Genomic DNA, 24,841 nt, shown 5'->3' with positions numbered 1-24,841 from the left:
CGGCGCTGCGGGGCCGGGGCTCGGGTGCTCGGCTGCGCAGACGGAGGAGGCCGGGCTGGATGCTGCCCTCGCGTCCCCTTCTCCGTCGTTCTCGGAGTTTCTGAGCGAGGACTGCCGTGTGCGGCCTACGCCCCGCGGATGGGCTCCTCCTTCCTGCTGGAGGAGATGCTCTCGGTTGCGGGCTGCCCGGTGAGAGGACGCTTACATTAAAGAGCCTCGCGTGTAGCCTCACGTGACTTTAATATACGCAGGGATGAAAGAAAACGACTTCTTGAGCAAAGTGAGGGAGGTGCGGCGCTTGGATGTTCTTCTAGTGCCGGGCCGCTGCTGCGAGCTGCTTCAGGATAGCGCTAGGCCAGCTCAGGTCTGCAGTGGCTAAACGGTCCCTTTTTTGTGAACAGCATTACTTTCTCAAGAGGAAGACCCCTATGGATAAACTTGGTCTGCCCTTATCATTTGCCTCCTGTCAGCTTGAGGTGCTGAAATGCATTAAAGAGATGGCAGACTTCCAGTGTCGGTCTTGAGGCCTTCAGTCAGTTCCCTCTCCATCGATGCAGGAGCATCTCCTGTTCAGGCACTGTCCGGCTCTGCCTGCAGTCTCTGTGTCTCTGTGCTACCGGCCTTCCAGGCCCGTGTTTTTCCTTAAAACCAACACATTGGTATCCTTGAGTATGTTGTACTGAGCTGATGAAGTGCAGGGGGAGCTCAGGGAAAAAAAGCGGCACTAGCTCTGTGTCACTTGTGGGAAATACAGTGTTATATTTATCTTCTGTGTGTCTCACTGCTGCTTTATTTCACATTTCTGCATTGTTTCATGAGGCTGGAACATGCCTGCAGGGCTAGTTGATGCACTATGCCACTGGATCACACACAGCTTACTAAGACAGCAGGATTGTGCCCATCAAGCCACTGTTTTAGTGTTTTGTCCTGTATCTGCAGAGAAGGCTGGTCTGAAGCTGGCACTGAACTGGTGCTGGCCCAGGGATGCTTTGGTCTCCTGTCTCACCACAAATGTGGTGGGTGATGTTTGTGCTGCTTTGCTGGAAGGCTTGGTCTTCCCAGCTGCATCTGGTTTTTAGGTGTGGGTTTTTTTCTTTTTTTTTTTTTTAATTTTCTGAGAGCTTTTGCTGCATCAGAACTCAGAGCAGTAGCTAACCTTGAATGAGAACTCTGGTTTCTATCAGCCCAAGCGACTTGCTGATGATGAACAGCAGCTAATTCCATTGTGACTAGAATCACCACTGACAGGCTAGGCCTCAGAAAATTCTTTGGGCAGAACTTGTCATGGCAGTGTCTTGTTGCAAGCACCCTTACTTCTGTGACTATAAAATCTCCTTAACATTGAGGAAAAGTGGATGTATTTGATTTCTTGTTTTTATTTTTCCCCCCTCAAGATCTCCTTTTGAGGATGTGTTTCTGCAGCCTCTCAGATGGGAAACATCTGTCCTTGCTTTGACTCAACTGCAGAGGGGCTGCCTTAGTTCAGTGCTCAGCCTGACCATCTGGTCATCAAACACATTTACACTTCTGTACAACTTGTGTCAGACACCACAGGTGATGTCCACACTTGGAGCGATGTGCCTGTAGTGTCAGAGGAAGATGTTTAGTACTTTTGGTTGAAGGTCATGAAAGCAGACTTCCAGAGAGGAGTCTTGGTTTGTGAGAACTGGTGATGGTGTAACACAGAACCAGGCCACTGGTGCCAGCCTTGTGTGTCTTTTACTGCACCTTAGACCGAAGGAGGATGTAAGTTGTCTGCCTGTTGAGCAGGAGCTTTACTGGAGCCCTAAGGACAAGTGTTGACATAAAGATCCCGTTAAAATGAACAAATCTTCAGCAGACTAATTCTCTCTCCTTAAACTGGGGAAGCAACTAGTTAGCTCAAACTGAAGAGGAGGAGGAATCGGGCTTCCTCGTTCCATGAGCTTTCTGGTTCTGGGCACAGTCCACCATCAGTGGCCCAGTTCAGGAGTTTGGGGTAAGTGCTAACAGGGTGACTGGGGGTATCCTCTGTGCTGGGTCTGTTCCGCAGGAGTGTTTGGTTTGCCTTGCCTCCTTTCCCTTTAGGATCTGCTGTGTGCCCTGCCAGCTCCTGTTGGAAGATGCTCCTTCTGTTTAAGAAGAGGACGGTGTGGCTTCTGCACAGGACAAGACATTGGGAAATGGGAGATGCCCACTGCTTAGCTGGGACTTGTCTGCTGACCAAGCCAGAGCTCGTTGTGCTGATACAGAATGCAGTGATTGTCCTCTATAAGCTTGCCAAGCTGCTTCGCACGGTGTTCTTCGGCGCTGCCTGTCTGCCCTTTCTCCTGTGCTTCCTCCTTTGTCAGAAGACAGACATGTGGCTGCAGTAATCCGGGTCTTGCTGTGCATCAGCTGAGGCTGCTCTGTCCAGGTTTTTTCAGTAGCAGCGATGTACTGGCATAGGCTTCTCAGGTCATCATGATGCAGGAAGGTTTTTTAAAGCAGGTCAAGATTGTTTTGCTGATCATTGTGACTGGGGTAGGGGTGAAAAGGTGCATCGCTTCCTTCCTCTTGCCCTTGTAGTAGTTATTTCAGCTTTCTTGCAGCTAAAGCTCTTAAGCAGCAGGGAATCTAATACAAATGACTTTGTATTGTGTTTTCCCATAGAATATAACCACTTTAAACTGTGATGTTCTGCTTGGAGTTGTTCACTGGTAACAATTCATAGCTGTCTCAAAATAACTGTGAGTATTGGTGCATCTGTCTGGTGTGTTTAGCTAGGTACAGCCTTGTACAAGCTGCATTCAGGGCTTTGTCACTGTAACTGACTTGGTGCTTATTTTAAAGGGGAGGGATGTGCTTTGAGCAATTTCTTCCTATTCGTGCAGGGGAGATGTGTGCATATCCATTAGAACAGTGGTGTTGGTTTTAGTCTAGATGAGGTGTGTGTATAATTTACTATTTAGTTTAATATGGTTTTTCTTATATTGTTTCCATGGTAGCTTTTCCCATCATGCCACCTTACCCTCGAGGCACCAGTGGTTTTCTGTCTCTCTATTGACAGGCATTTGTCAATGCCATGCTCGTTTATTTCTTTCCCCTAGACTCATGAATATTTTTTGATGGCCCTCTCAGTCTTTTCATCTGTTTTTCCACATTTTTCCACTTTCCAGCCCAAGTGTATTTCATAAAGTGGCTTTCCAAGGCCTTGCCCAACTCATTTTTAGTACCAAATAAGCTGTTAACATGAGGTTATTTATTTATTTATTCATTTATTTATTTATTTATCAAGGCTTCTGGATCTTTTTCGAGCTGTGGTCAAGTGTTTTAGAATGACCACTGTTGTTGCAAGGACCCCCAGTGATAGTTACCACTCCTGGATGCTGCTGGCTGGCTCAGCTGTCTTCTTCAGAGCCCTTTTATACCCACCTTCTGCTTACTCAGCCTTGTGTTGTCCCAGGGCTCATCTAGATGCGAGATTTGTAATGCAAGCTTCCTTGTTAAGGAGAGAAAGTTGTCATCAAGGTTAATGCTGTGTGGAACTTGAATATGGTGGAGGGAAGCCCTGCAGAGATATTAAGGATTTATCTTAATCTCGATGGGGCTGTCAACATGAACAAGTTGCAAAAAGAATTGGTCTTCTCTGGCTGGTGTAGGCACCTCTTCTGTTCCATGCAGAGGATGTTTGCAGTTTCATCTGAAGCTGTAAGGCTTTCTCTGAGCTAGATATTTGAGCCAACTCTTTGCTGTGCTGGGAGCTGTTTTGAACACTGTATGGGGATCACTTTCAGTATATCTTTCTGAGAGTTAATAAGCTTTTATATATATATATTTTCTTTCTCTGTGAGGTAAGAATTGACAGTGAAATGGGATTTAGAGGAATACTCTGGATGTCAGACTTGTAATTTGTGGTTTTGCCAAAATAATGAGAGGGAGGTTCGTTATGAACAGCAACTAATTCATTCACTTTCTCTCCCCTCAACCAACCTAAAAACACCCAGAAAGTCTTGCTAGTAGACTGAATAGAGCTCTGTAAAAGTATGGAACGTGTTCTCCATCTTTTCTGTGATTTGCACACAAGAAAGTGGAGGAAATGAGATTCACATGTGTGATAATGAAAGCCAGCAAAGCAACCTTTTTAGAGAAACAGAAGGTAATGGTTTTGAACAGGCTACTGTTCAGTAGGAAATGCTGTAAAATCCTATTCTTTGAAAGTTATTGAATAGGATTTGGAAATTGGGATGTTAATTTAAGCTTGCAGTTGTAGTGCTGCCTAATAATCCAGCTGAATATCTGGCTTGAGGTTGTAAGTTTTGTTCAGGTCTTTTGTGGCCTATGTAGGCCTCAGCCTTGTGTTTCCTCTCCAACTTCTCTTCAGGTGTGTGTGTGCGTGCAAGAGAAGTCATGTGTTTAAATAATGACCCACTGCTCCATTTAGCTTAATGCATGCTGTCTTAGCAAGCTACTTTAGCAGGTGCATTTGAAAACTTACTTATTTTTCCTCTTCCTTGGTTTCAAGACTGTTCCAATGGGTTATTTGAAACATACTCTGCCAGTCTTGCCTGGCCTGCTGACTGTGTCTTTGAAGGGAGGCTACTTTAACAGGGGTGCTGTCTTGGCTCTGGGGAAAACCCTGCATGCCACATTTGTATGAGCTGTTAGGAATATTTCAGCAGCTTTGGAGACCCGGAAACCCAACAGATTGAGAATGAAGAGCCATAGCTGTATACTGGGATTGGTTTGAAGAATGAGGACTAGCTGTATAAGTCTCATTGCTGTTCTCATCTCCAATGGGTGGGCAAAAGTTGAGTCCTGCTAACCCCATTGTGATTGCAAGAAAGAGAGACTTCCACTCTTATAAGCTGTTTTTTCAGTCATACTTAATTTTCTAGGAAGGCCAGCTTGCTTGCTTGGGTCCTGTGTAAGCCCTACTGCAAGACAATAACAGGAGCAGAATTTTGGGGAGTTTAAAGCCCAAGCACAGTTTGCTTTGGCGTTTTTGAATGGGAGAGAGCTAGCACTGAGCTAAATGGGGCACACACATCTGCTCTTCTCGTACTGTGTCAGGTTCTTGAGAAGGTGCAAATACAGCTGCTTTTTTGGGGGGATCATATTTGGGCAGACATGTATCAAATGAGAGACAAGTCAAACATGACTTGCATTTGTTATTTGGGCGACAGTTGCTGCGGGACAGCGAGACACATCCAGGATAAGGGCATCTTGTGTCAGCGAGCTAACTATCAGTGGAATCCTTTTGCTAGTCTGTCGTATTTGGATTGCAGAGCTTTTGGTGGTAAACTTCTTCTGCGTTTTGCATAAAGAACCCTGATATCACCGATAGTGTTTTAACTGGCAGGTTCACCAGCCATGCCTGTCGTTGCACACTTTGTGGGCTACTTTGGTTTGGTGCACAGTTCTAGAGATCTAGCTTCCAAAAATACAGTTGATTCTTATGCTGTTGAAGTAACTGGTTTGTTTTGTTGTGATTTGAAGGCTAAGAGGATGGAAGGCAGCGTATTTTGTCTGAGAATAGCTTTCTTTTACAAAGAGGTTCTTTCTCCCCAGGTTTTTTCAGCTAGGTCAGAAGATCAAGGGCCTGGCTTCTGGTAGCACTTAATGGTACAATTGCTTGTACATGGATGTAATTAGTTAGTCTACATGTGCAGGCTGAGAACGTGCACTCTTTCTGCATGTAGGCATGTGAGGAAGGGGAGAGCCCTCACTTACGTAGGGATGTACTGGTCTGCTGATAGCATCATGGTAGACTTCAATCCTTTGTGCCAGTTTTTCTCGTATATACCATAAAGTCGTGTATTGCGTTTGTGCAATTTGTTTGTTTCCATTGATGGTACTCTCATTACTCAAACTGCAGATATGCTTACAAGCTTGAGCTATACAAGGAAAAAATGCAAGGCTGGTTGGCTGGCTTGGGCTGATAACTGCTGGTAGATCATTAATGCGACTTACAATAAGAGACATTATAGAACACCTGATTTGGCTGGGATAAGTGAATGTATTTCTTTTGCTACTCTAATCCATCAAATTTTACAGATAAGAAGGGGCCATACCCTTTGTTTGGAAGTTCTCAGTTGTCTTTCCTGTACTGTGAGGTGTTAGCTTGTGGTATTGATGCGAGTGTTGTTCTCAGTTACTCCAAGGAGATGGGGCAGTTGGGTAAGTAAAGCAGATATTCCTCCAGTCTGTGCCCTTTGGTAGTACAGGATGTTCCAGGATGATCCAGATAGCCATGGAGACTCCTGTGTGTGCAGAAGCTAGTGGCATTCTGGAAGTTGCTCTGATACAATTACTTAGATGTTGCTCTCCATTTTCATTCCATGCATGTAACTGTGCATACTGAGAGGAAAACAGCTGACTGGATTCCTGTGTTTGTTTCCTCCTTTCTGTGTTCATGTTCAGTGATGCTTTTGGGAACATACTGTCCTTAATAAAAGCTGTGTAGCTCTTGTAGCCTCTCTGCATTATGTTTCTTTGTTCTTTTGTTTTTATCTTTCCTAATGAAAGTATTACTTCTCATCTGAAGTAATTCTCCCTGATGTCAGCAAACTTCAGTGTTCCACACTTACCCCCTTGTGCTATTGGTTTGCAGCACACCTTTGGCTGTCAGTCTTTCCCCTTTTGCTGGATCTGGCAGAGTGGGCTAGTGTGGCCCTTGCTTTCTTTAACTTTGACTTTCTAGCCGTTTTCTTCTCTCCTCTGTCACATTACACTGCAGACAGAGATGGTCACTTGTGCCTACGGAATTGCAGCTCTTATCTTCTGAACACAGTAAGAAAAGTTGAGAGTAGCTCATCGTAGAGGCATCTGGGCTCCTGGAAATTGCAGACAATGATAGGAAACCCAAACTTGTTCATCAAGTCACAAGTGACGTGAGCAAAAGCATTTCTTGTCTCCAGATTTTGTGACTACAGGCTTCAGAAAGAGGTGGGCAGTGGCACATCAGTTCACTTATCCCAGACTTGAGGTGTTTGATGCTCTTCATGTCCTTCAATTGCTGTTTGCGGTGCTGGTCTTCCTGTGCCAAATGAAAGCAAGATTTAATGAACAAAGTGGCAGGTTACTTTGTAGATTAAAACTTGAATTTCTAATGCAACTCATTTTGTTGTTGTGGCCCTGATTTCACAATTTTGCTTTTTATGTTGGATGCTGGATACCTCTGGCGACATCTAATACATCTAATCTAATTAGCCTTTTGCATGATTACTTAAGGAATGCTTGCAGCTTAGATGCTGTATGGGTAACGCACAAGGCTGATGCTAATTTATGCATTTGTTCTTTCAGGGAGAAATAAAAACAGTTCTGCTGTCAGTGGGACCCAGGTTCTCGTAGAAAGGAGCAGCCGGGAAGGATCTGCCCAGAGGATGCCTCGGCAGCCAAGTGCAAGCCGGCTGCAGAAAGCAGGAGCCTCTGGAAAGAACAGCGGAGGCAACAGTAGCTAAGACCTTGGCAACAATGAATTTTGATGCTTGAAGATGTATATAAGCCGTGCCTGTAAAATTGTTTATGTTGTATCTATTAAACTGGCAAACATTATTTGTAACTCATGGATTACAGCTGTTTTCTTTTTTTATTTATTCTTATTTCCAAAAATTCTGTTGGCAGTGCAGACTACTCGGTGTTCTGTGAAGGTTCCTGGTATGAAGAAAGACGCGGAACGCCTAGAATAGGGCTGAAGTTGCTGCAGAGTCGTCGTAACTCATTTACAAACCAGTGCTTCTCACTGCTTCCTTCCCTAAGACTCAGTTTAATATATTCATTCTAGTTGTATGAGCTGAAAAATCTGTGGGGCTGCATTAAGAGTGGTTAGTGTCACGGTAGGTCATATATTGTTAAAGAAAGAGCTTTGCAACGATGGTAGCTTGCGTTGGAAACCTGACTGTCTAATGGGGCTATTCTCTTGTTCTTTAGCTGATGGTTGCCTTGTCATTTCATGTGTATGCTCAGGAGGGTTTTAGCATCTTATCCTGAAAACCACTTTGGCCCCTCGTGTGAGCATGATGGTACAACAGTACTAATGATGCTAATGTGATTACTCATTTATTGTTACAGAACTCATTGCCTAATGAGCCAGGTTAAAGAGGGGTTACACCAGATAAAGGAAGAGAAAAACTTCATCACTTAGTGTAAGGTTACATGCATGTAGTTAAAGCAGCTAAGTGGATTTATTAGTGTTCAGTGTTGACATTCATCACTTCAGAGCATATCCAGGCAGTGGGTGTACTTGCTTTGGCCTTGGTAACTCAGAAGCTGTTAGTGAAATCCATTTCCCTATTCAGGATAGAGAGCCTCTGTTCTTGGTGAGGGATAGATAATGTTTCCACGAGTCGTGGAGGTTTCACAGACATTTTGGTCTGTCTGTCAGCCCTGCATAATTAAGGGATTTTGCTAGTGTTGGTATGAGTGTGAAATACTCTGTTGAAGAGCTGTGGGAATGAAGAGGCTGCAGTCTGTCTATGGATATTGGGACTTTTCAAGGGGAGTTAGAAATGGGAATAAAGTAGTCAATAGCTGGCAGTAGTATACTTTGAAGGGCATCCAAGTGAGATAGCTTATGAGGTTTTTCATCATTATCAAAGTCTGGGATGTCGTGCTCTGATCTGTGTGCAAGGAAGTGCACCTATTTCCACCCCTACACCTCCAGGAAAAGCTGAAACAATCATGCTGCCTAAGAGAGGCAAATGTAATGGTTGTCCTAGTTGAATTTGCTGGTGGAAGAAGAGCAACTGTAGAGCTGTTTTTTCCTCTGAAAGAACCCTGACTGATGCTTTTTGTCCCTTGAGCAGACTGGAGAAGTGACTCAAAAGAGTGCCTTCCAGCTCAAATGATTCTATGATCCTGAGAATAAATAGTACCTAACAACAGAGTTGGTTCTTGCTTGCATGTTCACTACCTCCTCTCTCCAGCTGGTTTAGTGTCTGCATTTGTTCTCTTTACCCCTCTGCATCTCAAGATATGTCCAATGTTGTACCTACCTACTGCTTTCAAGCTTTTGCAGTGTCTTCCACAGTCTGTGGATTGATGCTCATCTTTTCCTGATAGCCTGTTTTCCTGAGAAGATTGTCCTGCTCTCTTTTCCCTATTGCCTTGCTGAATAATAGAGCTTGATGTGTACTTTAATATCCTGTCCCTTCCAAACATTTGCAGCAAGTGAGGCACCATCAGTCCCTGCTGTGGGGGAGGGATGGCTTGCCCTGTTGTCTAGAGGACAGTGCTGCTTGGTGGGGGCACGGATCTGGGATGTTATGGTGAGATTGTTAAAGGTTGTCCGACTCTCTTAAGTATCATTCCCTGTTATTTTTCCATACAAGTTCTGATGATGCTAGGAAGGTCAACCTGGAACCTATCACACCTGAATATGGAGGTCTTGGATTGGTAGTCCAGGGCATCGGAGTGGTAGACAAGGCTGAGAAGCTAAGAAGTGGATGAAACCTTCTCCTTATCAGGCAGATAGGAGCAGCTTCATGTTCGCAGGTCTCAGCCTTCATGGGACCTTTAGCCACCTTGATCTCTGCTGGAAGGACAGCTGTATGGGAACTGTTGATCATGGCCCGAACCTCTGATTGACCACCAGAGGCAAACAGTGAGTCAGCTGTGGGAGCACAGGTGAAGGCAATTCTCCTGTGCTACTGGAAGGGATGGAGCCTGGCTGCACCTCTCCTAGACCCATTTAAGGGCTGACTGCCACTGAGGAAAGATCTCTTTCTGGAGGTTGCTCCTTGTGGAGTTTATTGTGAGCCTACAACATTGGTGAGCATTTTTCATTTATTGTCTTTCCACCGTGATAATCCTACTTAGACTAATCTCTGTACACTTATTGATTGTACAGCAGCACAGCAAGACCTAATTAGTCCTGGAGAGCGTCAGTGACAAATTCCTGACCCAAGTGGTACAGAAGAGCCCATGAGGTGCTCTGCTGGACTTCCAGCTAGTTGGCAGGGAAAAACTTACTGGGAATAGGGAATTTAAAAGTGGCGTTGGCTGCAGTGGTCATAAGGTGGTGGAGTTCAAAGAGTCAGCAGGGCAAAAAGCAAGATTGCAGTGGTAGGCTTTAGGAAAGCAAGCCTTGCAAGTGGATCTCTGAAGCAACCAAAAAGCCTCATGGAATAAGATCAAGGAGAGAAGAGGGACTCAAGAGAGGAGGTTGGTATTCAAGGTTACCTCTTCCAAGCTTGAGTGATCCTTTCCAATGACCTAGAGCTGCATCCCTGACCCTTGCCTTACAGTTCTTCCTCTCCCTCAAGCTGCATCTTGAGTCCAACCTTTATTGCAGCTGCATCCAATTTTTCTCCTAGCTTTGCAGAACTTTAAGGGTGTACAGGAGTGTCTGTTTTAAGGGTATTTAGTCATGGACATTTTTTAAAGGTCAAAGGGAGGCACTGATGAGAACCAAATCTGGTCAGTCACATTAATTTATAAGAACAGGCAAGGATGTAGGAATGCTTATTCCTGACAAGTAATCTGATGGAGGACTTTTGAGGTGGGAAAGAATAGCAAGAAGCAGAGCTCCCAGTCACACTGATTGGTGAGCTGACAAGCTACAGGTACCACTTCCAAGGAGGATAAACACTGCAGCAGGTGAGACTGTGAACCGAGGGAGCACAGACTGTAGGGCAAAGAAGCTGCAGAGCTCTGCAAAGCCACGGAGGTGTGCAGGGGGAAGGTAGAGAAGAAGGAACAGAGGAGATTGGTAGAAAAGGATCAGTCCAAAGTATAACATGTTTAGTTAGCATGCTTAATCCTGAAGCTGGTGCATGGGATATGCTAGGAGGGCCAGGACAACGTGAGGGATGAAAAGTGTCAGAGTTGGCAAGGACTGGCAAGGAGAGGGGCAAGGAAGACGGGGTGGTAGTGATAGGAGCTAAGGCTGTCTTTCTTGCCTGTTTCCCAGAACTGTGGCACTGAGGGAAGAAGGAGGAGCAGGGCTGTCCTTGTTGCAGAAATAAGGGGTGTTTTGGGGAAGCACAATCCTGAGGCTGCAAGGAGGCATGTTAGAGGATGTCTGTGCTATAGGTTTTGCAGATCCTCCCTCCGTGGGAGCATTACTTGGAACTGTGTGTATGCAGGAAGACAAGGATCCCCTTGGAAGTGTTCCCCTTAAGTGAATTGCAGGCAGGTTCCCCCGCACGGAGCAATGTTTGGTGACATGTTTAAAGGCTCATCTCCATGACTCAAGAGGAGTGGAGGAACAAGGATAAGCAAGTGGACGCCAGGAAACTGCCTAGCTGGCTGCACTCATGCCTGTCACAGAGGTACCCATTGTGATAGTCAATGGAAGTGGCTCTTCAGATCACCTCTTGGACTGAGGAGGATCACTGCTGAGGGGTGGTGTCTGTGTGCGCTTGGTAGTGAACATCAAGCTTGGTCAGCTGTTAAGTAGGATAGGGGCTTGTGGGCTGGGTATTGAACATACTCTAAGTCAGTCAATACCATACCCAGTCCCAGTCTGGGTGCTAGGAGGACCAGAGGGGCCTGTTCTGGGGACAAGGCAGTCTTGGAGCCAGTTGTGAGATCTGCTGCATGTGCAGATGTGTGAGCTTGTGATGAAGCAGCTGGTGGAATAGGGTGGCCTAGAAGGCAATTAACAGACAGCAAGAAGATGGAGAAGTGAAGGTGGACTTAGTAGTGCCTAGATATAAGGCTTTGGCAAACTATTCCTCTTCTGTAGCAGAGTGGCGCAGCAGAAGTGTGCTGGGCCCATAACCCAGAGGTCGATGGATCGGAACCATCCTCTGCTAGCACTTTCTTTTTCCCCCACCCACAGTTTTAGTTTAAAGAACGGTGTACTTCCCTGTATGCCCTTGATGGCGTGTTGGCGGTGTGGGGCCGTGCGGATCGCGTCCACCGGCTGAGCAGCGACGGAAAAAGGGGGGGGAGGGAAACGCACAAAAAATTCTTAGTGTGGCCCGTACGGGGATCGAACCCGCGACCTCGGCGTTATTAGCACCACGCTCTAACCAACTGAGCTAACCGGCCCTACTGGCAACAACCCTTCATAGGCATCCTTATAGGAACAAAAGCGTTCATCCCAGCAGAGGATGCCTTACGTCCTGCGTGCCTCCACTGCACCGCTCTGCTGTTCTATAGGAGCCGCTCCGTGCTCACGCTCTTACCCATGGCCCTGCCTCACAGCCTTGCTCAGCCCGGTGGATGACCCCATGAGATGGGAAATGCTGCAGCAAAGTACTCCTATGCCGTATGTTATATGACTATCCCATCTGCTGCGTGTGAGGGCTTTGAACTTCTCCTGGGGACTAGAACAAAAGTTATCTTCCATATTGCCAAAAGCTGAACAGCAGAAACACCCATCTGAGATGTTCTCCTGTGTTTTTGGCCATCCTGGTGTTAGCTGCCATTCTGCTATTGAATTCATTTGCATTTGTGTGGAAGCTCAGGAAAATAGATAATTGTGCAGAATGTTAAAGAATGGGGAGATGCATTTTTACACAAGTTTCTAAAAATTTGGGGACTTGGTTTTGGCCTTCTGCTGGGTTTCTGACAATGACTGCCCAACTTCCTTCCCTCTTGCATTCACATCTCATTTCAAATGGATGCAAGGAAGTGGAGGGGACCTCTTAGGGGTTGTTGTTGCATAGTGTTGATGGTGTTGATAGAATCGCAAGGTTGGAAATGACCTGCAAGATCGTCTAGTCCAACCGTCCTCCCATCACCACTGCTACCACAAGCACTAAACCACATCTCACAGCTCCTCATCCAGACACCTCTTGAACGCTGCCAGGGACGGCGACTCCACCACCTTCCTGTGCAGCCATTCCAGTGCCTGACCACTCTCTGAGAGAAAAAGCTTTTCCTCATGTCTAACCTAAACCTCCTCTGGTACAACTTGTGGCCATTTCCTCAGGTCCTGTTTGTTGCCTGGGAGAAGAGGCCAAACCCCTCCTCATTGCTGTGAGAATCCTTCTTTGTTTTTTGGCTCAAAGCTTGCTTCCTGAGGTATTTCTTGTGATAAGACTCTGATTTGCTGAGGAGGCAAGTGATGGGTGCTACCACGTGACAATCAACATCATTTTGGGAACATTTGAAAGCCCCTTCCTCCAGAGCTGCTTGCCTCCGAAAGAGAGTGCTCAGGGGGGTTTACTGGTGGAAGATCTGACCTGCGACTAAATAGCTCCAGCTTGGTATCGAAAAATTGGGGAATGATACCATCATGTCCTGTGAAAAACAGGATGCAGGTGGGCATTCCTGCTCCCTCTTATCTGCTGGCAAGGCCCGAAGGTGGGAACAAAGGAGTTTCTGCTGAGATTCCAGAGCCAGAAGCTGCAACTCCAAGGAGAGCTGACTCAACCACTTTGGATTTGAGCTGTCACTCCAAAGAGAGCTGACTCGACCATTTTGGACTTAAGTAAGTTGGTACTACCATTGAAATAAATTGGTACTACCACTGAAAAGGGGCCATCATTGCTGTGATCACTGTCATCATCAACAGAACAACAAGGCCCGACAACCCACCACTACTGAAAATCAATGACTGAACTACAAACCACGCTGGATCCATGGTGGTGGCTCTCTCCCTCTTGCTTCCTATAAAGACTCCCTGCTTCTTCTTTCCTATCTTTTCTATCGCCCTCCTTCCCTAATTCATAGTAGTATCTGTTCTCCCCTTCCCCATCTCCCTGATCGAGATTTGTAATAAACTGGTCAGACCAACATTTGAACCGTTGATTCTTAATCTCATGCCGGGTATACAGATATTAAAGAAACTTCTCTCCCTCCTATAAATTGGAGTGAGACAGGAGGGAGTGTTGATCTGCCAGAGGGGAGAAAGGCACTACAGAGGGACCTGGATAGACTGGATCAATGGGCCAAGGTTAACTGTATGAGTTTCAGTAGGGCCAAGTGTCAGGTCCTGCATTTTGGACACAACAACCCCAGGCAACCCTACAGGCTTGAGGAGGAGTGGCTGGAAAGATGCCTGATGGAAAGGGACCTTGGTGTATTGATGGACAGTTGATTGAATATGAGCCAGCAGAGTGTCTGGGTGGCCAAGAAGGCCAATGGCATCCTGGTCTGTATCAGGAATGGTGTGGTGAGCAGGACTGGGGAAGTCATCTTGCCCTGCACTCAGCACTGGTGAGGCCTCATCTCGAGTTCTGTGTTCAGTTTTGGGCACCTCAGTACAGAAAGGACATGGAGGTGCTGCAGCAGGTCCAAAGAAGGGCAACAAGGCTGGGGAAGGGCTTGGAGAATATGGCCTATGAGGAGAGACTGAAGGAACTGGGGCTGTTTAGTCTGGGGAAAGAGAGGCTGAGGGGAGACCTTATGGCTCTCTTCCAATAGCTGAAAGGTGATTGCAGCAGAGCGGGTTGGTCTCTTCTCACTGGCGACAGATGACAGGATGAGGGGAAATGGCCTCAAGTTGCACCAAGGGAGGTTTAGGTTGGATATCAGGAAAAAATTCTTTACAGAAAGGGTTGGTAAGCACTGGAATAGGCTCCTCATCATCTCTGGATGTGTTTAAAAACCATTTGGATGTGGTGCTCAGGGACATGATTTATTGGAGGGTTGTTAGAGTGATAGTGTGTTAGGTTGCGATTGGACTTGATGATCTTTAAAGTCTTTTCCAACCTGAGCAATTCTATGATTCTTTAGTATGCTTTGCTGGCTATTCCAGTTTAAATTTTGCTATTGAATACACACATGCACTCTTTGCATATCAGACAGGAGAAGATACAGACACTTGCCCCCCAGCAGCTGGCACTATGCATATAAAGGGTGTGACCCACAGCTGAGCTTCAGCCACTGGTTTGAGCCCCACACTAGCCTCATTTGTGCTGGTGCCCCCCAGCAACTGGTTTAGAAGCACACACCTTTCCTGCCCTAGTTGCCAGGAGTAGGGAACTCCACTTCAGTAGTGGACATCATAGGCCGGAGCTTCCTACACCCTGATCTGTCTCCAGTAGCTGGCACCTAGTCACTCATACCAATTCTCTCTGGAATTGGAAGAAGGCCTGGCTGATCTGAGAAATTGTAAATATATACTATGAGACAAATAAATGTGACAGAGTTCTTGAGTTACAAACCCTGATGTTTTATATAACCCAAAACCAGGCATACAAAATGGGTCAAACAAACCACACTCAAACAAATTTTCTCACTCTCTTTATTTGTAGTTGAGAGAGTCTAGATAACTATCTCGTTTCTAAACATCTACAAGACAGATGAAAAAACTAGAAGTAATCTAGAACATAACATTAGTAAAGAATTGGTCTATCCACTATAAGCTGAGTTTTAATTTATTCTGAATTTCATCTCTGTAAAGAGATGAAAAAAAAGATAGGTAGGCAAGAAGATACTATGTGCAATAACACATTAATTCATGGCTTTATTTTGCTTACTTTACAGAGTTCACTACATATTCTTTCTGGGTACTATCTCTCACCCCAAATTGATAGCAAGACTGTCCACACATTTTGTATTTCTCCTTATTTATTTTTTGGATGTACAATGTCGTATTCTCAAGTTGTACTAAAAATTAACTTTATCCATATGCCATGAAGTTTTATCTGGACCTTTAAGTCATCAAGGACTATTTCATTTTATTTTTGAAGTACAAATCAACTATCTGAAACCCAGTAATGTACTTGTCTTTTTTTGCAGTGTTTTCTTTACTTCTTCGTTTCTCAGGCTATAAATAAGAGGATTGACCAGGGGAGTGAGAATAGTATAAAAAATAGAGAAGACATTGTTCGGAGATATTTGAATACTATGATAAGGAAGGACATAGACAGCTAATATTGACCAGTAAAAAAGTAACACCACAATAAGATGTGAAGAACAGGTGGAAAAAGCTTTTTTCCTTCCAGCGGAAGAAGGAATTCTCATGACTGTGATAATGATGTAGACATAAGATGAGAAAGTCAAGAGAAACGGAGGCAGGGAGCATACACCTGCCACAAAAGAAGTGACAAGTCCCACCATGTGAGTGTCACTGCAGGATAGTTTCATCACTGGAAAGCAGTCACAGAAGAAATGTTCAATTTCATTAGGGCCACAGAAATCTAAGTTTGAGATCAGGAATGTTAATATAGAATTAAACAGAAAACCACTTATCCAAGATGCAGCACCTAGCTGGCGACAGAGCTTGTGGTTCATAAGGAATAAATAGTGCAAGGGTTTGCATACTGCTAGGTACCTATCATAAGACATCACTGCTAGAAGATAACATTCTGCAGCTGCCAAGCAACCGAAGAAATAGTACTGTGCAAAACATCTGACAACTGATATTCTTCTATCTCCACTCAGATAATTGAGCAACAATCTTGGCAAGATGTTTGAGCTGTAGCAGATACCCAAACAAGCCAAATTGCCCAGGAAGAAATACATTGGGATGTGAAGAGACTGATTAGCCACCACCAGCGCAATGATGAAGGTGTTCCCTGTTATGGTCATAATATAGGTCATCAGGAACATTAGGAAGAGAAGATAATCCAGCTCAGGGCCATTTCCAAATCCAAGGAGAATAAATTCTGTAACAACTGTTTTGTTTTTCCATTCTAGTTTTGACATAACTTTTTTTTAGCGATGACAAAGGAAATTCTGCATGCTGCATTGCTGCTGCTGAAACGCACCACTCACTTCCTCATTGTGCTCACATCGGCTATTTGGTCTCCATAAATGTTCAGCAAGCATTGATGAATGTCAATGGACAAATTTTTTTCTGCATGGAGGAATTCAGTGACACACTTTTGCTTTGTTTGCACTTCCATGTGCTGTGGTTTAACATAGTGAGTGGCTCAGCAGCACACATTCATTCACTCACTCCCCCACTTCCCAGTGGAATGGGGAGAGATTCGGAAAAGAAAAAAGTAGAACTCATGGGTTGATATAAAACTATTTTCTAAGATAAAGAAAAGGAAAAATATAATAATTATGATAATATATACTTATATATATATATACATATATAAATGTGTATAACAATTGATGCACAAGCAATTGCTCACCACCCCCTGACCATCGCCCAGCTAAGCCCCCAAGCAGCACAAGAGCCAGATGAACTTCCACTATTTTCAAAACTCTTTCCACATGATGTCATGTGGTATGGAATATCCCTTTGGCCAGTTTAAGTCAGCTGTCCTAATTCTGTTCCTTAGTCCCTTCACTGAGAATGGCCTTGGCTCTCTACAACACTGCTTAACATTGGTGTGTTATCAACACACTTTCTTCATGCCATCAGTTTTTGTCTCCATTTCTAGTCTACAGAGAGAAGAGAGTGCTTTGGACTGCAATCCATTCAGCATGTTTTTTAAATCTACTTTGTATGAGCTAAATCATTTACTGACATTTTCTGTTTTCTTTTCACTGGTAAGAACAGGAGTTTAGATATTAGCTCAGAAGTCAGAACATCCTTTCTGATGTTGCTTACCACCTGCAGGGACTACAGACAGATTACTAAGTACTGTAGCAGTAAAGGCTATGTGAGGACACCCATCTATTAACTTAAATCTGGAATACTTATGATAGCATATCTTTTTAAGACTTAACATTTCTTTCCACATATTTAATACAAAATTTCCTGTTAAAGTCTTATTAATTCAAAACCCTGATACTTAACTTAATTGACAACATTTGAAAACTGAAACTGTGGAAAGCGTGTCTCATTTCTGTGCCAACTAATTTCAGATTTCAGACCAGTACTGTTTCTTACCTGGAAGGGCAGGAATGTCGAAATCCCATTCAACAGACTTTCATTTCTTAGGGTTTGGATTCCAACTTTTTTTTTCCCCAGAAATTTCATTTTCACATGGAAAACAACAACAACAACAACAACAACAACAACAAAGAATTACATTTCTCTCCATGCCCAAGAATTTTAATGTTTTAATGTTTTCCTCTTTTTAAATTATCAGTACATATGGACTATTGTTTCCCATTCTGTCAGTTAGAAATGTTCCTTCCTTCACCTCATTCCTTAAAAGCCTTTTCAGAGTGGAGACTAATGAATCATCCCAGGAGTAATCAAGTAAACAAAAGCCTTAGACAGGTTGTTGTCATGAACTTCATATGTACAGGTGTTAAAGTCTAGAACTCACTATGACCTGCATTCAGTGCCAGACAGCCACCTGAATGCCAGCCATTTCAGTCTCTGAAGATGTACTCCTTTTTCTTTTTCTTTTCTTTCTTTCTTTTTTTTTTTTTTTATTTCCTGATAGTTTGACTGTTTTCCTAACTGATATTGTAAGGAAGTGAGATCGTTCCAGGTCCTGGCTTTTAATCTCAACTTTCTACCTTGCATTTAATACTCTAGTTTGTTAGTCAAGGTTAATGAATGCCTCTTGACATTGTCATTTTTATGTTCATACATGTACTCTCTGGAAAACAAACAGTGGGCAAATGAGATTTATTTAATATTGATTTAATCATGACCAACAGTTCATTGAATTTCTTACGGTGAATGCTATCTCAAAGCAGAAACAACATTTTAAGCTCAAGGAAGGAAGGTTTAGGAGGGGAAAGTTCTTTACAGAGAGAGTGGTGAGGTGCTGGAAAGGGCCACCCAGTGAGGCTGTGGATACTCCATCCTTGTAGGTGTTCAAGACCAGATTGGAAGGGGCCCCGCACAACATATTCTAGTTCCAGATCTGGAGGTTGGTGGCCCTGCCTGTGGCAGTGGGGTTGGAACTTGGTGATTCTGGGGTCCCTTCCAACTCAAGTGGTTCTATGATTCTATGAAAATTCACGTTTTGCCAGAAAAGAAATGTAGTAAGGGAAACAGAGTAGGTAGGCAGCTAAAAACAAGGACTAGTCTATGCTTTCCTTCCAGATGGAGAAAAGACCATAGTGGTCAGGCTAGGAATCTTTAAAAGGCGATGTCTACCTGCATATCCTGTAACCTCTCTGACAGTTTTTCAGATATCTTTGTGGAAATGCCTGAAAGATGGTTGCAATAATGGGGAGACAAGCACACCCATGCATCTACCTGTTAAACTGTGAAAAGAAAAAAAAGATAAGAGCATGTGGAAGCACAGAAACTACAAGAAAGAAGAGAAATCCTCAAAACATAGAAATTGTACCACGCAAAGACCACTAGATGGAAGTGTAATCAAAGCAATCCAGAATATGAACATGAAATATATTATATATTTTATACGTGGCCCAAGACAATTCCTCTTTACTACTCAGTGCAGCCCAAGCAAGCCAAAAGGTTGAACAGCCATGACCAACCTCTCTACTTCAGAAGGTTCTTGACAGTAGTTTGCAGGTGGGTTTTGAATATCGCCAGAGGAAGAGACTGCACAGCCTATCTGGGCAGCATGTTCCAGTGCTCTGTGACCCTCCAAAGAAAGAAGTTTTTCCTAGTGTTCAGATGGAACTTCCTGTGTTGCAGTTTGAGCCTGTTCCCCCTATCCTGTCACTCGTGCTCTTGACACTTATCCTTTAGGTATCTGTCTATCTCTCTCAGTCTTCTCTTCTCCGGTCCAAACATGGTCTCTCAGCCTTTCCTCACAAGGGAGATGCTACAGGCCCCTAACAATCTTTGTAGCCCTCTGCTGAACACTCTCGAGTAGTTCCCTGTCTCTCTTGAACTGAGGAGCCCAGAACCAGACACATTACTCCATATGTGGAGCAGGGCATGCAGACGGGGAGGATCACCTCCCTCTAACTAGACTCTGCACCAGTGATCACGGCCCTCTGAGCTCTGCCAGTCAGCCAATTCTCAATTCACCTCACTGTCCACTCCTTTGTCCCACACTCTCTAAGCTCAGCTATGAAGATGTCATGGGAGACAGCGTTGAAAGTTTTGCTGATACCAAGGTAGACAGCATCCACTGTTCGAACCTCATCTATCCAGATGGTCATGAGAATCTTAGAATCATATAATTATTTGAGTTGGAAAAGTCCCTTAAAGATTATGTAATCCAACTCCCCTGTCATGAACAGGAACATCTATAGACATATCAGGTTGCTCAGTCTTGTCTATCCTGATCTTGAAAATCTCCAGGGACGGGGCTTCCAGCCCATCTCTGGGCAACTCGTTCCAGTCCTTCACTACCCTTACCGTGAAGAACTTTTTCCTCATGTCCAATCTAAATGTCCTTGTTCTAGTTGGAAACCATTTCTCCTTGTCCTATCACAACAGACCCTGCGAAGGAGTCTGTCCCCTTCTTTCTTATAGCTCCCCATTAGATACTGAAGGGCTGCTATCAGGCTTCGTTGGAGCCTCCTCCAGGCTGAAGATCCCCAGGTCTCTCAGCCTGTCCTCGTAGGGGAGATGTTCTGTCCCTTGGGATGTATTTGTGGCCCTCCTCTGGATGTATTCCAACAAATAGAAGACCACCAGACTGGTCAAGCATTATGTCCTCTCGGTGAATCCATGTTGACTACTCCTGATAACCTTCTTTTCTTCCAGGAGCTTGGAGATAAGCATCCAGAATCCACTGTTTCTTTACCTTCCCAGAGACAAAGGTGAGTCTGACTGGCCTGTAGTTACCATTTTTGAAGACTGGAGTCTTCAAAACTTTCTTTAAGTCTTCAGGTAACTCTCTTGTTCTCCACCTTTCAAAAAAAAAAGATAGAAAGTGGTTTGTCAATCACTTCTGCCAGCTCCCTCAGCACATGTGGGTGCATCCCATTGAAGTTCATGGATTTGCGTGCGTCTGGTTTGCCTAGATGATCTTTGACCAGAACCTCCTTAAGTATGGCGAAGTCTCCTTTCCTCCAGACTCTCTCTATTAAGTCCAGTGTCTGGGATTGCCGAGGGGCAGTGTTAGCAGTACAGACTGGGGAAAAGAAGGCATTCAGTAATTCTGTCTTCTGAGAATCCTCAGGCACTCAACTCAATCAGCATCAGTCCCTAGTCATCTTTTTGCAGTTCATACACTTAAAGAAGCTCTTCTTGTTTTCCTTGACCTCTCTTGACAGATTTAATTCTTTTAGCCTTCCTCGCTGCATCCTTGCAGGCCCTGACAGCATTCCTGTATTCCTTTCATGTGACCAGAGCCTTTTACATATTCCATACCAAAAACTTACAGCCTCAAGGCTTTTAAAAAGTTATTCTCTATTTTCTTCACTCTAATGGTGACTCCACTTATCTACACCTTAAGGAATAAAGAAGTCAGAGAAGCCCTGGTGGAAGCAACCCAGACTTGTGCAGGTTTATATAGATGACATATCAAGGGTTATGGTTTCTGTGACTTTTTGAGGCCAGGCTAAACGGATATGAACTACTGGAGGTGATTTCTACAGCAAGCACGTGGTATTGACGTGTTGACTTATCTGGTCACAAGGAGAGATGAGTAGTTATTTGGAAAAAAATAAATACACACCCATATGTTTTTGATTAAGCTCAAATTGGCCTATTAAAAACACACACAGACACACACACGCGCACACACAAAAAAACCCAACAACCTGGAAAACCAAGATGAAAACTATCTAAAAAATAATTCTGAATGAACTGAAAGCATATTTGTCACATTTCCTCCTTATTTAAGTGACTTGGAAATCAAAAGCCACAAGAAGAATAAGTGTCCTGTGTTGAATTAAGCCTCTTAGAGGAATTCAGGAGCCAGTGCAGTGCCACAGACGTGTCTCCCACACACCATCCCAGCCTTTTCCTCAGGTCCACCCCGACCCTCCCCTGACACAGCTCCATGCCGTTGCCGTGAGTCCTGTTATGGTCAGCATAGAGCAGAGATCAGTGCTGCCCCTATGAGGAGCTGCAGCCGCCATGAGGGAGCTGCTGGCCGCCATAAGGAGTAGTGCCAGCCACTGGAGTCAGTTCAATGAAGGCAGTGGGTGAACTGTGCACCGCTGAGGTGGGTGGACTTTGGCGGGTGGTATTTCAGGGAACTGGTGGAGGTTTTGGGACCGGGAAGAGGGTATGACGCCGAGAATGGGAGACTGTATATCCACTGAGCAGACCTGAAGAGCAGGGCTGGGAGTACAGATGGAGAAATATCACATCACCTGGGAGAAGATGCTCTTCAGCCGTCCGTTCCCAGAAAGCCAGGGGAAAAGTCTGTGGCAAGTGGAAGTTCAGGAGCTGCAAGAGCAGTCTGTGAAGCAGCGCTAAAGTAATGGCGTCTGGTGGGGATCTAGTCGAGGGCAGGAGAGACCACATGAAAAAGTTGGGTACTGCCTCTGTGAGGCTGGGCTGCTGGGGGCCTACGGGTTAGGGCAGAGGTTTTATCAGGAAAACTGAGGTTAAGGGCTGTGTTTCAGGACTGAGCAGCAGTGTACGAGGCTTATGAGCACAGGGGAGGAGAGTAGTCCCAAGGCTGGGACAGCAGTGATGTGTAGGCCACGCTTATACCAACGGTGTGCATGTGTAGATGGCAGCTGTGGGACAGTAGTCACTGAGGTTGTTGTCAAAGAGAAGATATTGTAGAGTTTTACTGTGACAGGGAGGTCTGTCCTTTTAACAGAGCCATGGCTTGTTTTGGCTGCAGCAGCAAGGAGAGCAGGAAGGGACCTTTGCTCAGGCAGCTTTGCTGTCTTCCTCTGCCTCCTCCCGGAGATGTATGTGTGCAGAGAGAGTCTGTTCTGTATGCCCTATATTGACCATAAAGAAATTTCATTCAGGCGAGGGCTGCAAAGGTAATGCTGGGCATCAGCACCTTACCCCTTTTTTCGTTCCTTCTTTTCTTTGCCTCTAAACATTCTCTGATTTTCTACTTCTAATCAGCTCCTCTCCAGAGGACCACTTAGATCCCCTGCAACAGCTTCATCTCTAATAGTCTCAGAAGGCCCCATTAAAACACCAGGAAACTTCAATTCTGAGTTTGCCCTTTGCACTATAATTTCAACCTTGTTAGGCTTGTTAGACCAAGCAATGCATAACAAGATTGTTTTTAATTATTTTTTTAATTTTTATTTATTGTTGCTAATTTTCTGTACAGTCATGAGGGAGTCGACAGGTGAAATCATCTCCCAGGAAAAGTGTTGCTAGACTTAAGGCTTTTAATAAGCACATGTTGCAACACAGTACTTCTTGTTTTGTATTTAAATTGAATGAGTTCCAAGTGACCTTATTAAGTGTGTGTTTCTGGTAGAGGCTGATGCTTGCAACACAAACCGAACATTACCTTTGAGGTGAAGTATCTTGTGGACTGCTTATTTTCAGCGGTTTCTCCGGAGCATGAAGCTCTCGGTAACGCCCCTGCTGACATCTCCTTCCGTAGGAGAAACAATGCTACCAAAACTCATGCTAAGTATAAGATTACTCAGAAACCGAATAGTGTTTTGGAACACTGACTGCAAGATACACCAATGCAATGAACCCAGGCTGCATTGCTAGAGACAGGCATGTGATCAGAAGACACACGAACCAGTATGTAGATACGAGCGCCATCATGTGACAGAGAGATCAGAGATGGGAATTACAACTGATCCTTGTCCCAGAATTAAACAGACAAATATGAGATAGTACAAATATCAAGCTGACAGAAAAAATGTTTGGTACGTTGTCAGACAGGAAGTAGGCATTTGTACGAATGGAGAAAAAGGCAGAAGAAAATTTAGTGGATATTTATCTGGAGAAATTATTAGGAATACAAACGCGTACCATGCATGCATGCTCTTCTTCTTTTTTTTTTTTAACAAAGAAATAGAGAAGCATGGTGAATATTTGCAAGATTTTGGCCAATTTTAGAAAATCATTCTGGACAGCAAAATTAAAATTTAAAATTCAGGAAAGATATTGATGTTTATCCCTTTTGTATATTTTACATTTCCAAGCCAATTTTCTTTTAGAAGTGAGTCAATAACTATATTTTAAATAAGAGGTTAATTTGAAAGAAGTTAAATTGATGTGAACCATTTAGGACTCCAAAATGTTTGTTGCATCCGATTGTAGCCCCCAAATGTGGAATCATCTGAATTGACAAGAGAGACAAAGTAGAAGCCGTTGGATAGAGGACATAACCCAGTACGGTATTGCCAAGCTGCTTTCTCTAGCATGGCTGCAGTTGTAACCCATATGAGGGAACTTCTGGGAGCTTGTAGAGCAGCTAGTTGAAAGTGGAGGTTTTTCTTGATATTTCCAGAAGGGCAGAAATATTTTCTTCTTCCTGCGTTCTTCATCTGACCTAAGGGTTAATATAAGGCTAAAATGACTTGCTTGAGCTGAGAGGAGAATCCGGTGGGGTGACTTCAAGTATACTTGTTCACATTTGTTTTGAAGGAGAGGCTACATCAACTAGTAGTTAATCTGGAGTTTGCTGCTCTAAAATTCCCAGCAAGTTATTTCAGAGGTTCTCCGTGCTTCAGAAGGAAAGTCTTCCTGCTCTTCTAAGGAATAATTTGCACTAAGATTGGCTGTAGAGACCCAATGGCAAGCTCAGGCAACAAGTATCATATCATAGAATCACAGAATATCCCGTGTTGGAAGGGAGCCACAAGGATCACTGAGTCCAACTCTTGGCTCCACACCAAATCCCCCTGACACATTATATGCATTCCATATATATAAGCCCATGTTACAGATACCATGACTGAACACCAGCACTGAGGACTCCGGTATCTGAAGTTACCGATATTTTTCTTGGATATTAACTAGACTGGAGAAGAATTCTCTGACATAATTGTGATGTTTACTAGCTAGAAGCCTGGTCTAAGCTCAGCACTCATGTTCTGCCTGTAGCTGGGAGAGCAGCTTACTTCCTCTTTTTCTCTGAGAGGCGTCAAGTACAAGCAGGGTGAATTTCCCTCAAAGACAAAAAACCTCACAGGTCTTCATGTAGCATGTGTAGGGAGTATCAAAGCGAGATATTTTTGCACTGAAATCAGTCACCAGGATTCTACTGAACAATAAACAGAAATGGGAACTTCTGGTATGCAAGGGCCCCAACCAATCTGGCCTTGAGTACCTCCAGGGATGGATGGGGCATCCACAGCCTCT

General features: G+C 44.3%; 1 protein-coding gene and 1 non-coding gene across 2 annotated transcripts in view; both read right to left on the bottom strand.

The window, feature by feature from the left end:
* Positions 1-16,506, bottom strand: part of LOC100550402 (olfactory receptor 151-like) — a 17,578-nt gene extending 1,072 nt beyond the window's left edge. Inside the window, exons 1-2 of the mRNA XM_031555186.1 lie at positions 15,582-16,506; positions 6,339-6,476 (exon numbers count right to left, since the gene is read on the bottom strand). Coding sequence (XP_031411046.1) covers positions 6,339-6,476; positions 15,582-16,506 — 1,063 coding nt within the window. The remainder of the gene's footprint in view (positions 1-6,338; positions 6,477-15,581) is intronic.
* On the bottom strand, positions 11,882-11,955 carry TRNAI-AAU. The gene has a single exon. It is a non-coding gene; the product is annotated as a tRNA-Ile (tRNA).
* Positions 16,507-24,841: the final 8,335 nt, after the last annotated feature.

Source organism: Meleagris gallopavo, chromosome 12 (genome assembly GCF_000146605.3).
Source record: "Meleagris gallopavo isolate NT-WF06-2002-E0010 breed Aviagen turkey brand Nicholas breeding stock chromosome 12, Turkey_5.1, whole genome shotgun sequence".
NCBI lineage: Eukaryota > Metazoa > Chordata > Aves > Galliformes > Phasianidae > Meleagris > Meleagris gallopavo.
Note: the sequence above shows the minus strand (reverse complement) of the source record. Positions and strands in the feature narration are given on the sequence as shown.